At 47.5% G+C, this 15,258-nt stretch overlaps 1 protein-coding gene across 1 annotated transcript in view; it reads right to left on the bottom strand.

Annotated features, from left to right (window-relative positions):
- MAN1C1 (mannosidase alpha class 1C member 1) overlaps positions 1 to 15,258 on the bottom strand; it is a 166,223-nt gene that overhangs the window by 25,501 nt on the left and 125,464 nt on the right. The window contains exon 5 of the mRNA XM_063140325.1: positions 8,536 to 8,630. Within this exon, the coding sequence (XP_062996395.1) occupies positions 8,536 to 8,630 (95 nt within the window). The remainder of the gene's footprint in view (positions 1 to 8,535; positions 8,631 to 15,258) is intronic.

Here is a 15,258-nt window from a genome sequence, read left to right as displayed (position 1 = left end):
TCAGTAGCCTTCCAAAGACTGCCGGCCTTGCCATGAGGTCCCTGCGGAGTGCCCCGTTGCAATCCCTGGGGTTGGGAAGGAGGAATTTTCTTAGCAAACACCTTCCCAGGGCTGAGAACATTGCTCAGTGGCAGAGCACACATGCTGCAGTTCATTTCCAGTTTTTTTAAAGAGATCCCAGGTACCAGGTGATGGGAAAAGCCTCCATCTAAGAGCCTGGGGAGCCGCTGCCGGTCCCAGTAGACAACACTGGGCTAGCCAGGGCATCACCTGTCACCAGGCAGCCGAAGTGACCCAAAGCTGTCTTGAAATCAAAACCCAGAGCGTCACATCCAAGACCAGAAGCAACCAAGCGCTACTTTTGGTCTTCGACCAAACGGCACACAGAACCCCGGGCCTTACGGACGTGGCAGGGAGCCGTTAAGGCGCCGAAGAGGAAGCCGCTTCCTTTGGCTTTGTCGCCTCGCTTGTCTGTTTCAATCTCTCCACACAACATCTTCGATTATAGTGTTTTAAAATCATCTCAGCCTCTCCAGTGTCTGCAGAGCAGCCTTTCGCTTCAGGGCTTGATCTCAAAATAACCTCTGCAGCTGCTGGCCTGGGAGAAGCTCAGCGGTTTTCATGATAGGAGAGACGCAGGCCTGATTTCAGAGATCTCTTGATTAGCATGATTAGCATGGCAGATTGCTGTTCATGTTCCTCTCTCTTTTAAATATATGTTTTAAGGGAGGAACGACCATTGCTCCAACTGCGGGGAGGCAGAAGATGGCGCTAAAAGGCTTCTGCACCAAACTCCCAGGGCTGCCACTAGTTCAAGGTTGAAAAACGGCCACTCATTTGCTGAGAGGTCAACTTTTTTGGGGAGTAACGGGGTGGGTGCAGGGACTATTATTATTATTATTATTATTATTATTATTATTATTATTATTATTATTATTAGTTTATTATTATTATTGATTACATTTGTATACCGCCCCATAGCCGAGGCTCCCTGGGCAGTTTACATAAGATAAAAACACTTAAAAACAATATACAAACATTTGAAATCACAAAAGCATACAATTTTAAACCACAAAAACATACAAAAACAAACCCGTGCTAATTACATATTGTTAAATGCCTGGGAGAAGAGAAAAGTCTTGACCTGGCGCCGAAAAGATAACCATGTTGGCGCCAGGCGGATCTCGTCAGGGAGATTGTTCCATAATTGGGGGGCCACCACAGAAAAGGCCCTCTCTCTTGTTGCCGTCCTCCGAGCTTCCCTCGGTGTAGGCATCCAGAGGAGGACCTTGGACATTGAGCGTAGTGTACAGGTGGGTTCATGTTGGGAGAGGTGTTCCATCAGGTATTGTGGTCCCAAGCCATGTAAGGCTTTATAGGTTAAAACCAGCACCTTGAATCGGGCTCGGAAACATACAGGCAGCCAATGCAAGCGGGCCAGAGTGGGTCTTATATGTTCGAACCTTCTGGTCCCTGTTATCACTCTGCCTGCTGCATTTTGCACAAGCTGCAGCTTCCGAACTGTCTTCAAAGGCAACCCCACATAGAGTGCATTGCAGTAATCTAACTTGGAAGAATGGACTTTAAAATGAGGCATTCTCAGGTGCAGAATTACCCCTTCAATCTACTTCCAAAAGTGATTTGGGATTAGACAAATTCATGAAAGGTGTGTGTCTTGTCAACAGCTACTAGCCATGGTGGCTCAACGGACACCCCCCCCCCCCCATGTTCAGAGGCAGTTTACTTCTGAATACCAGTTGCTGGGGAGAAGCAACAGGAGGGATCTGTTGCTTTCATGCCCTGCTCGTGGCCTTCCCAGAGGGATCCGATCATCCTTGGAAACAAGATGCTGGAGGTCAATGGCTGCTCCTATATTTAAAAGCTCTCCTTGCAGGGTCCCCTCCTTTAATGTTAAAGAAGGAAGGGCCAGGAGTCTACAGTTTGGGGCTGTTAGCCAAACTGAAACCTGGTGTCACCAAGATCCTGCCTCTCCCTATGTCGTTAACCACAGGCTGCATTTCTGTAATTTGCCTGCTCCTACAGCATGTAGATATTGAGGACTGCATTGACGGTGGTGGTGGGGCTTAGAGTCCAAAAAGTCTGTTGAAACCACATCCTCTGGCCTGGAAGGTCACATGGAACAATTGATGTCCTACTGGACGATGTCTCCCCCACCTTGGAGTCCTTCTCTGAGCTGGGGGAGGGGAGGGGTCGAGGCCAGAGAATGTGACATCTTGGCAGGACAGCAACCCACCCACCCACAGCCTTCCTCTGAACCCTGGAGGTGGGGAGGGGGCAGGCAGTACTATGCGTCTATGCACTACTAAGATTGGGAGGAAGGCCAGGGCTTGTCACGCGGAAATGTGGAAGCCTGATATAGACCTTTCCTTCCCTCTCACCCTTCAACTACTGGTTACGAGGCTGACCTGATATATTTTGCTTCACACAATCTGGAAGACAACACTGCTAAATCGGGGATCTCTTGCAAGGCTGTTAAGATTCTGGGATCCTACGTATCTTGTGGCACCCAGCAGCCTGGGCAGTGTTCCAAGGCATACTGGGGATGTACCTTTCAGATCAGGGATCCACAACCTGTTTCAGTCAATGGGCACATTTGGAATTTTGAGAGGATGTCATGGGCACGCTCACAAAATGGCTGGCACAGGGGAGGGGGTTGCCCATTCATAAAACAGCTACCATGGTGGGCATGGCCGGTTAGAAAACCAGCCTTGGAACACCCTCCCTCTGGCACTGGCGCTGACCTTATTTCGGCACCGAGTTAAAACATGGCATTTTAACAAACCCTTTGATGGCTAAATTCACCAAGGCTACACTTGGTTTTAATTGTTTTAACTGTTTCTATTGCTATTAACTTCTATACTGATTTTAGCTTGAGTAATGGTTTAATTTGTTTTTAGCAGTGTATATTTATTGTTCTATACGGTTTGTATGATTCTATCTGTATGCCGTCCTGAAATCCTAGTGATATAGGGAGGGATACAAATGTTTTAATAAATCAATGAAACACTCATTTCCCAGAAGGCAAAATGGTGAGGCTAAAAGGAAAGTAACTTGCCCAAAATCCGAAGTACAAGACACACAGGTGGGAGCTGAGTTTTGGAGTGGGGCAGAGCTCCACTTGGCAGCATGCCAGCATCCCATTTAGTTAAAAAAAAATCCATAAAGAATAAAATAAAAAAACCCAGGAAGGGCAGGTAACCTGCAGGGCTTCAAGAGAAGTGTCCACAGGCATATTGCTGTCCATGGGCACCACGCTGGAGGCTCCAGTCTGCGTCACGGCTACCCCTAGCAGCTGAGCTCTGTCGCCCTCAAGGAAAAAAGCAGGCCAGGTTGCACATTTCAAAATGAATGAAGATCTTCTCCTCCCTCCCTCCCTCTCCCTCCAATCCTCGTTCTTCGTGTGCCTAGGCTGAGATCGTTCCGCCGGAGGCCAAGGCCTGCGCCTCTTACTTTGTCTCATACACACTGCCTAGTTCGTGCATGAGCTCTAGAAATAAAAATTAAATTAAACGCACAAATGTTGGGCTCAACATTCCTCTTCCTCCTCCTCCTCCTCCTCCTCTTCTGTATTTAGGGTGGCGATTGCCTAGCAATCCATCCCCTGTACCATTGCAGCTAAGGCAAGATTAATAGGGTCAAGTTGGAAGAAATTTCTTGGGTTATAAATCCTGCTCAGTTTGCCTCTAGTAACAGGCCCCAGTTATGATTTTCAGGAACAGAAATCTGAAAGGGAGTGTGGGGGAAGGAGAAGGCGGGGAGACTCTGGATGGCCTTTTGCATCTCCTTGTTTAGCAGCAGGAGTGCGTGTGCTGATTTCCTTTGATCATCATCATCATCGTCATCATCATCATCACGCTCTGCTGAATGATTTCCCTCACTCCCTTGGGTTTATGCTCTCATATAGGCTCATTCAGCTCTCGTACCATCGCTGTACCCTTTAATCAAGGCATATTGTTCTTTCGGAGACTGTAAAAGACTCAAGAAGCCTCCCAATGTTTCAGTGTTAGCCAAAGTCATTGGTGAGCCATTTGGGGATGTCGAGACCAAGGGTGGGCAACTGGCAGCCCTCCGTGTAATTTCAAAAGACCACTGCTAGTGATCAGTTCAGACCTCTGCCAAGAGCAATCTGTCCTTCTCTTAGCAGCTGGCTGGGCAGGGAGGAGGGAGCCAAGAGGGTGGCAGAGAGAGAGAGAGAGGGAGGGAGAGAGAGAGAGAGAGAGAGAGAGAGAGAGAGAGAGAGGTGGTGGCAAGAAGAGAGAGAGAAAAGGGGTGGCAGAAAGAATGGAAACAGGATGACAGAGAGAGGAGGGGCGGAAGAGAGAGAGAGAGAAAATGGAGTAGCAGAAAAAGAGAAAGGGGAGGCAGAGAGAGAGAGAGAAAAGGGGATGGCAGAAAGAGGGGGCTCCATCTCCCACTGCTAGCATATGGCCCTTGACAGAGAGCCCCTGAGGGGATGTGGCCCACAAACGAAAAAAGGGCTCTCCACCCCTGGTCTAGAGCGATATAGCCTTGTCTTCTCAAGTGCTTTCACAAAGGATTACGGAAGGTCTGGCATTTTGGCCAAAGATTAGCTGGTGAAGAATTCAGACTGATTTTTTAAAAAAAGCAGACGTTGGGCTCTCATAAAAACAGCATCTGGAACCAGACTTTGATGATAAATGAAACTAGTTACGGCAGAGCGGAGGCAAAGTGATACGATTTCCGTGAGGTGAGATGAAAAGAGGAGGGCAGATACATGGGCAGAGGAAATCCCCACGTACAGAGACAGATCACTGGCCCATTTCGCCCAGGACTCTCTCCACTGATTGCAACAGGGATCCTTCCCAGACCCCTCCTAGGTCAGCTGTCTGAGATCTTTCCAATGGGAGATGGATCTTCTGACATATGCAAAGTATGTGTTCTGTCACTGGGCTATGAGGCCCTCTAGCACAGCCTCCCCCAACCTGGTGCTCCTCCAGATGCGTCGGACTGCAACTCCCATAATTCCCAGTCAGCATGTTGGCTGGGAATTATGGGAGTTGCAGTCCAATGCATCTGGAGGGCTCCAGGTTGGGGAAGGCTGTTCTAGAGTTTCACACTGGGATGAGAAATCCTGAAATATGTAGAGGTGTCTGCGTGGCTGGAATTATAGAAAATTCCAAGAAATCCTGCTGCTTGAAAGGCTGGAATAACATTAGGACAGTGTGCAAAGACTTGTATGGCAGCTGCCACCTTCGCTCACTAAAAATTAGGGCGTTTAACCATTTTTTGGCTGCTGCTGTTGCTACTGCAGGCGATTTGGCAGCCTTCCTCAGCCTGGTGCCTTCCATTTGTTTTGGACTACAACTCCCAGCATTCCTGACCACTGGCCGTACTGGCTGGGGCTGATGGGGCTTGGAGTTCAAAACATCTGGGTTAGGAAAGACCACACTATAGCAACCTCATTGAAAGACAGAGAAATTCAAACATGTGATCTGACTGTGCCTTTGAATTAACATTTCCTGTGATTTGCCTCCCTTCTTATTCCCCCCTCCCCACCACAGCCACAGGTGGTTGTCCATCCTTGGATCCCATTTTCAAACTTATGTCTGGAACAATGAGAGCTAGAAACTTCAAACAAACAAACGCCTTCGTCAATTTAGACCTTTCTTTGTCCTGAAGCCTCAAGTCGCCTGCCCTACCCAGCTGGATTTACATTTTTGCATTTATAATAAAGAGACGGGATTCAGAACAAAGGAAATCAAGCTTTCCTTGAAATATCCCAATAGTCCCCAAATAGCTAATGCCCTTTGGCAGCTGCGCTCAGACCAGCTGGCCATTGTGATGCAGTTCTGGTGATTCAAGAGGGAGGAGGGCACATGCTCCTAGCAGCTGTTGGCCTTTTGTACAGGGGCTGGTGCCCAGGCTGCACTTCCCTTCGCTAAGGGGGTTGAAGCTGGATTTTCCAAAAGCCTCTGGGTCACGTAAAGGCACCGCGGAGGTGGGATGGATCCCATTCTTCCTTCAGAAGATGCAAACTTAGAAGCATTCCATAGCTCCCTTCTCGGCCTCAGCTGCTGCGCGTGGGTGGGAGTGAATGAGGGAGACTTTTAAAATGATCTCCAGTCTGTATCTGGGGGTGGGAGAGTTGGCTGCAGGGGTGAGCGAAAGCTGGCAAAGCGAAAAGTGAGAACTACTGTTTGGGAGGGAACGGCAGGGATGGGGGAAAGGCAGGATGAATTATGTATGATATGGAGAAAGTGGGGGGGAGAGAGAGAATTCCCCCTCCCCCCTCCACATCACACTAGGACTTGTGATGATAAAAAGATAGCACTAAGAGGGAGGTTGACAGTGCTAAGAGGGCTTATAAAATGAAGGTCTTGAACAAGGAAATGGTTCAGTTCAGTTCCAGTTTGGGTTCAGAAACCAATAAACCTAACCCAAAACTGATCTAAACGGATTTGGTTTCAGTTTAGGCCAATTCAGGGTTATTTATCTATTGAAAAAAATTATAATCCACTCCATATCAAGAGATATCAGAGCGGTGTACACAGAATTAAAATACAACCCCCCCCCATTACAATAAAAGCAGAAACATCAATGAAACAGGGGCTAGAATTTAGTCATTTGTCAGGAAACGATTGGCCAAAAAGAAATTCAGCAAATGCTGAAAACAAAGTGATGCAGGTGCATGCCTGACCTCAGTTAACAGGGCAGTCTGCAGGGCCGGAGCCAACACACTAAAGACCCTACTCCTGGGGGATGTCTATACGGCTTCTTTACCCCGACCTAAACGTGCAGATTCACGTTTCAGGACACATGATGCAGCCGCCCATTCGCCGCAGCGCCGGGTTTTCAACCGGAAAACGCGCAGATTCGTAGATGCGTTTTACCACAGCTTTTGGATCAACGTTCGAGTTTGCACTGCATTATAGTTATGTGTCGTTGGGGGAGTTAAACCGAATTTTGAAATCTGGACGTAGCTTTGAGGGCAGGACAAAGTGATTGGCTGATTTCCCGCCTTCCCACCTATCGCGTCCTCCTCTGGCTGCCTCGTTCCTTCCCGCCGTTTTCATGTTTAATTATATGAATCTGCGGAGCTCCGCAGATAGAGCTTATAAAATTAAAACAAAGAGGGGGGAACAGGAAGCCAGAGGTAGGAGACATGTTCAGTCCCCCTTTCGCATCCTGCTCTGCTGCCTCATTCGTTCCCCCCCTCCCCCGGTTTTTTTCTTATATGAATCTGCGGAGCTCCGCAGATAAAACGTTAGGGTTCTGTAGCCTTGTATGTGCGCATTAATAACTGCACTACCAAAAAAAAAAAAGGGTTCACGCCCACCGGAGCAACTTCACTCCACAAGGGCTCTCGTATGACTGCATATTCTGAGCAGTAAATTCAGGAGATATATCGCTGTTGCTGCTGCAGGGTGACGCTCTTTGCCTAGCTTCAAATCTACGAAAATTTGGGTTTATATTCAATGAGGATCAATCCCGTTGACGTATAGATGGGGGCCTGGTGGTTTTGAAGCGGTTCTCCGACCCACATGGGACCACCTCTTCAGAATACTCAGTGATTGGGCAGGATGATAAGGGAAAGGGTGTGTCCTGAAGTATCCCAGTCCCAAGTTGTTCAGGGCTTTATAGACAGGCCTAGTAGCAAATGGGCAGCCAGTGCAGAACTTTCAGCAGAGGTGTTCCATATTGCTACGGAGTGGCACATGACCACAGCAGGTCAGCTGTATTCTGCACTAGCTGCAGCTTCTGGACCACCCTAAAGGACAGCCCCACTTATTTATCGTTTCTCTGAGAGCTGATGTGGTGGTTAGAGTGCTGCACTGGATCTCAGGAGACGTTGGGTTCAAGTCCCCCACTTGGCCACGAAACTCACTGTGTGAATTTGGGCCAGTCATTGAGCCTAACATCACAGGTTTGTTGTGAGGATAAAATGGACAGGAGGACCACGTGAGTCGCAAAGGATTCCTTGCAAGAGGAATAAAGGCAGGATATAAATGTGGTTGTTATTACTATTATTAAAAAACAACAACACCCAGCTTTATTTCATGCCTGAGTATACAACGCAGAGGTAAGCCTTACAGAGGTGGTCATTGTAGAACTGTAGTTGTAGTACTGGAGTGGGTGACAATACAGCTATAACAACTACAGTGAATTTCCTAATGCCACATGCCGGGGATAAACAACAGAGGAATGTTGTCACCACCATGCTCTGCTTATGAGATTCCCGGAGGCATCCGACCACTCAATGTTGGAAGCAGGGAAAACGGGACTATGTCGACATTTAGGCCTAATCTACACCACACAGGACATTGCACTATGAAAGCAGCATATAAAAGGCAGGAGCCACACTACTGCTTTATAGCGGTATTGAAGTGCACTGATGACTATTGGGGCCCCATTGACACATACCATAGACCGCTTTCATAGTGCAATATCCTGCTTGGTGTAGATGAGGCCCCAGTCTGACCTAACAGGATTCTCCTGTTCTTTTACTAGATGGTGCTTTTGTTAAAGCCAAGAAAGTAACGATATGTGCCTTGCCTGCCCAGGTTTATGACTCCCCGTGGAATACCCGTCGGAGTATTAAAGGCTGGCAGAAGCTTCTCTCCGAGCTCTAGGACTTTGCTCTTGAAGACCTGTTTAAGAAAGAGAGGAAGGACAAAGTGAGTAAGCCGAAAGCAAAAAAAGAAAGAAAGAAAATAGAAGAGTTTGGAGGAATGCAAATTGTGTTGGCTTTCCAAATACAAATGCTGGTAATTTCAGCCACTAAGAGAATTTCATTTAGTTTTCAACCCACAAAGACTTTGTTGGCCTGGATCAAATGAGGACCCCTCTGTGTGCACTGGTACTATTGCTCACGGTGACTGCAATGAGTTTGGGTTGACCACTAGAGTACAGGTGGCAAACAAACAAACAAACATAGAAATGGATGAGCATGAGAAACCATTGTAGGGCTTAATTTGTAGCAGTGGTGGTGGCAAAGAAATCCTACTAAGCCACCATCCTTGCATTTGCACAATGTTAAGAATGTAAGAACATGGATCAAATCAAGGGTCCATCTAGTCCAGCACTCTGTTCACACCGTGGCCAACCAGCTGCCTGTGGGAAACCCCCAAGTAGGATGTGAGTGCAGCAGCACCTTGCCCATATTCCCCAGCAACTGGTGTAGGTAGGCATCTCGCCTCGGATACTGGAGGTAGCACATAGCCATCAGGACTAGTGGCCATTGATAGCCTTAACCTCCATGAATTTGCCTTTAAAAATCATCTAAATTGGGGGCCGTCACAACATTCTGTGGAAGCAAATTCCATATGCACTGCGTGAAGTACTCCCTTTTATCTGTCCTGAATCTCTCACGAATCAGCTTCATGCGATGACCCTGTGTTCTAGTATTGAGAGGGAGAAAAATGTCTCCGTTTCCGCTTTCTCCACAGCATGCATAATTTTATACACCTCTGCCATGTCTCGCTTCACTCGCTCTTTTTCTAGGCTAAGAAGTCTAAGATGTTGTAACCTTTCTTCACAGGAGAGTTGCTCCAGCCCCTTGATCCTTTTGATTGCTTTTTGCACACCTTTTCCAACTCTACAATATTCTTCTTTTTTTTAGGTATGGTGAGCAGAATTGTACACAGTATTCCAAGTGTGGCTGCATCATGGATTTGTATAATGGCAGTATGATATCGGAAGTTTTATTTTTAATTCCTTTCCTTATTGTGCCTACTATTAATCCAGCAAAGCTATTTCAGGTGGTGAAAAGCCTGCTCTACGTAGGATCAGGAGACTGGACGGAACCCTTGAAGGCTCACCATGACCAATTTGTGTTACATTCTGCAGACAAAATTGCTCACATTTGTCCTGAATCAGATGTCATCATGTGTCACAGGCATATTGAGAGAGGGCATACCGGCAATTCATGCTCAGACTGAACGGCTCAGAACCGACAGACAAAAGCCAAGCACAGAAATCTATGCCCCCAAACTGGGACAAGGTCCAAACCGCAGGTGTCTGAGAGTGCATCCAGATCTACATCAATTCAGCCATAAGCCTGCAGTTTAAGCTTAAAGGGAAAATAATGGGGACTGCAACTCACTGGTAGAAGACATATTTTGCATGGAAATGGTCCCAGGTTCAATTGCTGACATCTCCACTTAAAAGAATCAGGGAGCAGGTGATGGGAAAGGCCATCTACTTGAGGCCTGCAGTGCGACTGACAGGCAGGATAGACAGAACTGGGCTACATGGACTAATATTTTAACCTGGTATAATAAGGCAGCTTTCTATGGGCTTAACTGGTTTTTTACCAGGTTGAGCAGAAGCTGGATTTGCACAATGCTGATTGGCTGGCCCTTGTGTTGATCACGAAGCCACCTCTTACCCTTCTCAAGAGCAGGTCTCTGCAAAGCACTGATTGGCTGGCCTATGAGTTGGTCACAAAGCTGCCTTCAACTTTTGAAACTTACCCCTCCCACCAAATCAAACAAATTAACAGGTAGCTATGTAGGACCTGGAGGCGAGGGAGGAAGTGGAAAAGACAGCTTGCCTGAGGATGGGCGGCAAATGGTGATCTGAGGCTTGTACCTGTGGTAGTACAAGAACGAAGGTGAGGGACATGGAGCTTACTCCGCCGTCTCTGCATCCGCTCCTGTTTCCAGGGACCTTGAGACACAGCCTGAATCAGCTCTAAGTAAAGCAGTACACACATGAACTCATGATTGGAAGTAACAACCCTCAGGCAAAGGGAGATGAAGTGTGTTGTTCCCCTAACAAGCGACCTGTGAATGACTTGAGAAAGTGAGAAAAGAGAGATGTGGCCGATACACCCTGGGAATTCATCTTCTGTGCCTGGACAACTGCTTTTTTCAGAGTGAAGATAGCATGAACATGATGGAGTGGAAAGAAATGGGCAGGAACACCACAAGCAAGGATGCCGCTTTCATACCACGTTCAGTTCCCTTAAAAATTGTTCTCCACCTCCGGTCTAAGCAATCTGATGCCAACTCAGCATAACACGGGGAATGCTGCAATTCTAGACCTCTGTCTTCAGAAGTAAGCCTCACTGAGTGTAATGGGACTTATTTCAAGGCACTGAAAATTGCATTGGAAATTGCAGTGAAACTCAGCCTTCCTCAACTCGGTGCCTACCAGATGTGTCGGACTATATTTATTTATTTATTGCATTTCTATACCGCCCAATAGCTGAAGCTCTCTGGGCGGTTCACAATGCTGATTAGAGCATACTGGGAGTTGTAGTCCAACACATCAGGAGGGTACTGGGTTAAGGACGGCTGGCTGAAGTCTAGAACCTCTGAAACGTATCAGTTTCAAGCATCCCGGTCTTAGGTCAGGGACAGGGAATCTTTTTCTAGCAAGGGCAACATTCCCTGGGAGTAATCGGTCTCTCTTTCTGCTGTCCTCTTCTCTAGCTTAGTGGTACCCAGGCTCAATCCCCAGCATCTCCAGGAAGGGCGAGGAAAGAATTCTCCCTGAACCCTTGAGAGCCACTGCTGCCAGTCAGTGTCAACAAAACTGGGCTAGAGGGACACATGGTCTGACTCTGTGTTAGGCAGCTTCCTACGTTTCTTTCTTCCGAGGAGGCTGCCGGAGAGGGGGTAAAGAGCCCTCTTGCCAGAGGCCTGAACTGATCACTTGCAGAGGCTTTGGAAATTAGGTCTGCAGGTTGCCCTGCCCTGCCTTATAAGGTTGATGAAACATGACATTTACAACCAAATAAATGAAAGAGAAGGGAGTTTAATAGATGCACAAGGAAGGTAGAAAGGATTCCAGCTCGTCTGCAGGGACTTAGGACTCAGTTTAAGTAATTCGTTTGCAAAAAGCTACCTCTTTTGTGTTGGTCTACATCTCCGCATTCTCTCCCCACCCTGCCCTCTCCCTTCACATCACATGTAATTTCTCTTTACAGGCAAGCCCTGCACTATCTGGGGAAATGGAAGATGAAGTGGATTACGCTAAAGTACGTGTCTGCGTCTGGCATGAAAACACACGCACACACAAACACACAAACACACACACATACACACGTGGCATCTCCTCGTGAGTCTCCTAAGCCACCGGAGCTGCTCCTTTAAACCAACTGAGTAAAGACTAACCGGTCGAGTCAAAGGTTTCAGCTTCAAATCTTGCCACCTGACGGGCTGCCAACTGAGAGAAGCTGGCTTATGGCTTTTCTCCACATATTCTTATGCTAATGCCTTGGCAGGACTGCCTTAACTTGGCTTAGGGAAGTGTGATTGGAGAACAGCGTTCATTCCCTTGCTGTTGTTGTTGTTGTTGGAGGAAGGAGGGTGAGAAGGGGCATTGCATGAGACATTCATGCCAAGGACAAATAAGGTTCCAGGAAACAGAAACCTCAAGAGGTTTAAAACTTTAAGCCCATCCATAACTCTTCCCAGGAACTGTCAATATACCAGCATTGCACAGCCTTCTGCTTACAGCTTATTCTTACACAAGCAGCAGAATCTAGAAGGTTATGTCCACAGTTAATTTGTTCTCAATCCCCCTTTAACCGTTTACTGTTCTAGTCAATTTCCAAGTCTCATTATTTAAAAAAAAGTAAAAAAAGTGGTACATTTCTTCTTCTTCTTCTTCCTCCCCAACTCCTCAAATGTAGACCTCCTGGAACGGAGGCAAATTGCACCCAATTATTTTGAGAACAAACTACTACCAGCAGTAATCCATGCTCAAGAGATTACTCGTGATAAAGGAGAAGCTTGTTAAGTGATTTAAGAGATCGAGCCCAAACTGTTTACTCCTAGCCCCTCAAGATCAGCCCAAGCTGCCATTGATGACTTTAAGACAGCAGGAGACGCCCATGCAGAGAAAAGCCGTGGCTTAAGGTGTCTTCTGAACGGGGCCTTTGGTTTCTTAAGGAAGGAAGGAAAAGTTATTCCTGATAACACCTTTGCATAAAGCTTTTTGCACCTTTGGTGATGGGTCGGTGCAGCCCTCTCGTTCTGACCTGCAAAACCAGCACGAGGACCAACAGGAGGGCAGCTTGCTGTTTGCTCCAGCCCCTGCCCTGCATCTCTCAAGGCCCCCCCCCCATCCCAAATATCTGGTGTGATCAATCTCTGCCCGCACTAAGAACTAGCAAGGAAATAAGGAGGAACTATACTGCAGCGACATTTTATCGCTCAGCAAAATTCATTTTGGTAAGGGAGATTAATCTTCAAGGGGCTGGAGGCTTTGGAAAGCAGGTGGCATTTACCCCTGGGGAAGAAACATCCTTGGAGGGACGTAGCAGCAGAGGGAGGTGTGAGAGGGAGGAGTGTCAATGGTGCCTGTTTCTCCCTGCCCCCCCCCCCCGCGCCTGAGCCAGACTGCTTATCAGATTGCACTCGCACACAGGCGTGCAAAACACACACTGCCCAATCAAAGCCTGCCAGCTACAAGCAAACCAAATCGGATCAGGGCCCTGGCTGACCAAAGGCGGCCCAATTCCTCTGGGCTTGGACAGGCAGCAAGTTCCCTCTGGGGTCAAATCTGTGGGCAAACATATATTTTAAGCTGTGCCTCGAGGACTGGGGGCAGGAGGAAGGAATCATGGGATGCGTAGGATAGAGGGCAGCCCGCTTGCATTTTGGCATAATTCATCCTGTTTTTGCGAATGACAGGGAGGGGCACAGAAGCCGCTAGGGCTGTTAATGCAACACACTAATTCACACTCAGTGTTTGAGTGTGGGTTGTTTCGAACCGTGGGTTGTTATTTTTCTCGAACGAGCCACCTTGAAAACACATGGTTTGTTGTTGGGTCGTTCAAGGTAGTTAACAAGCCACACTGCATGGTTAACAAGCCACCCTGGCTGCGTCTGGACAACACGCTAACCCATGGTTCAGCAAACAACCCACACTTAACCACAGAGTGTGGGTTAGGGTGTTGTGTGAACCTCTCTGACCTTCTGACACCTCACTAGATGTTGCCTTTCAAACTTTGCAATTGTGAGAACGTTATTGTTCTTAAATGAAGGCTGGAATGTTCAAGATGCTGTATCTGGGGGCCAGTACTGAACATTGTGGCCTTTCTGCCATTGTGCGGCACCTGCTAGGGCTGCCTGAGCACTTGTTGCACAAATAAGAGGTCGAATCATTGGGGCTTGCCCAAAGCCACCCATATGAACCCACATGTGAGCCTGGGATTCAAAGAGGTGGAAGAAGGCAGGACCCACCTCCTGCTGTTCCCCAGCAACTTATATTCAGAGGCAATCTCTGCTCTGAAATCGCAGGATCCCATACAGCCATCATAGTCATTGATAGCTTTATGCTCCATAAACTTGTCTAATCCCCCTTTAAAGCCGTCCAAGTAATAACTACCTTCATTGTAATAAGAGCTTTGGCTAAACAGCCATCAGCCTGCATCTGTATTTTATGAAAGAGCCTGCCTAGATAATTTGGTTACATGCTTTTTAGAAAAGGCTTTAATGCCAAAATTAATGAATTTCCTTCTGATAAATGCAAATCCTAAAGCAAGGGACGGGGGACCTCTTTCAGCTGGAGGGCTGAATTCAATCTCAGAAATTCTGGTGTGTGTGTGTGTGTGTGTGTGTGAGAGAGAGAGAGAGAGAGAGAGAGAGAGAGAGAGAGAGAGTTCCAGCAGCTAAAAGCAAAAGAGGCGGGACCATAATACCAACATATTGTAGCTCAAAGCACTTTTTGTCAGTAGCTAAGTCTTAGGTAGGGTGGCCATATGGAAAGTAGGTCAGGGCTCCTGTATCTTTAACAGTTGTATAGAAAAAGGAATTTCAGCAGGTGTCCTCTGTAGGCATGCAGCACCTGGTGAAATTCCCTCTTCATCACAACCGTTAAAGCTGCCAGAGCTATACTAGAGTGACAGGATACAAAAGCGGGCAGGGCTCCTGCAGCTTTAACAGTTGTAATGAAGAGGGAATTTCACCAGATATTACATGCATACAAATTCCCTTTTCTGTGCAACTGTTAAAGACACAGGAGCCTTGTCCTCCTTTTGATATGGTCACCCTAGTCTTAGGAGAGGCGCTCCAAGGTCTGAGATTGGTGGATCAGGGAAACGGGTGTGGCCATCTGGGAAATCCCAAAGGGCTGGACTGGGCCTCCAGTTCCCCACCCGTGACCTTTGGAAATAGTGGTGGTGCTGCTGGTGAGACCTGAGGGGCTTCATGGGCCAGGTGTGTGGTGCCTTCTTCCCTGGGATGGTGGAGGAACCCCGTGGAATGCAAAATCAGAGGGGCTCAGGCCCTTTGTCCCACTGCCTGAACACTCATGAAGGCTTTC

Source organism: Elgaria multicarinata, chromosome 13 (assembly GCF_023053635.1).
Source record: "Elgaria multicarinata webbii isolate HBS135686 ecotype San Diego chromosome 13, rElgMul1.1.pri, whole genome shotgun sequence".
Classification (NCBI taxonomy): Eukaryota; Metazoa; Chordata; class Lepidosauria; order Squamata; family Anguidae; genus Elgaria; species Elgaria multicarinata.
The sequence above is the reverse complement of the archived record's forward strand: the minus strand, read 5'-3'. Positions and strand labels throughout refer to the sequence as shown.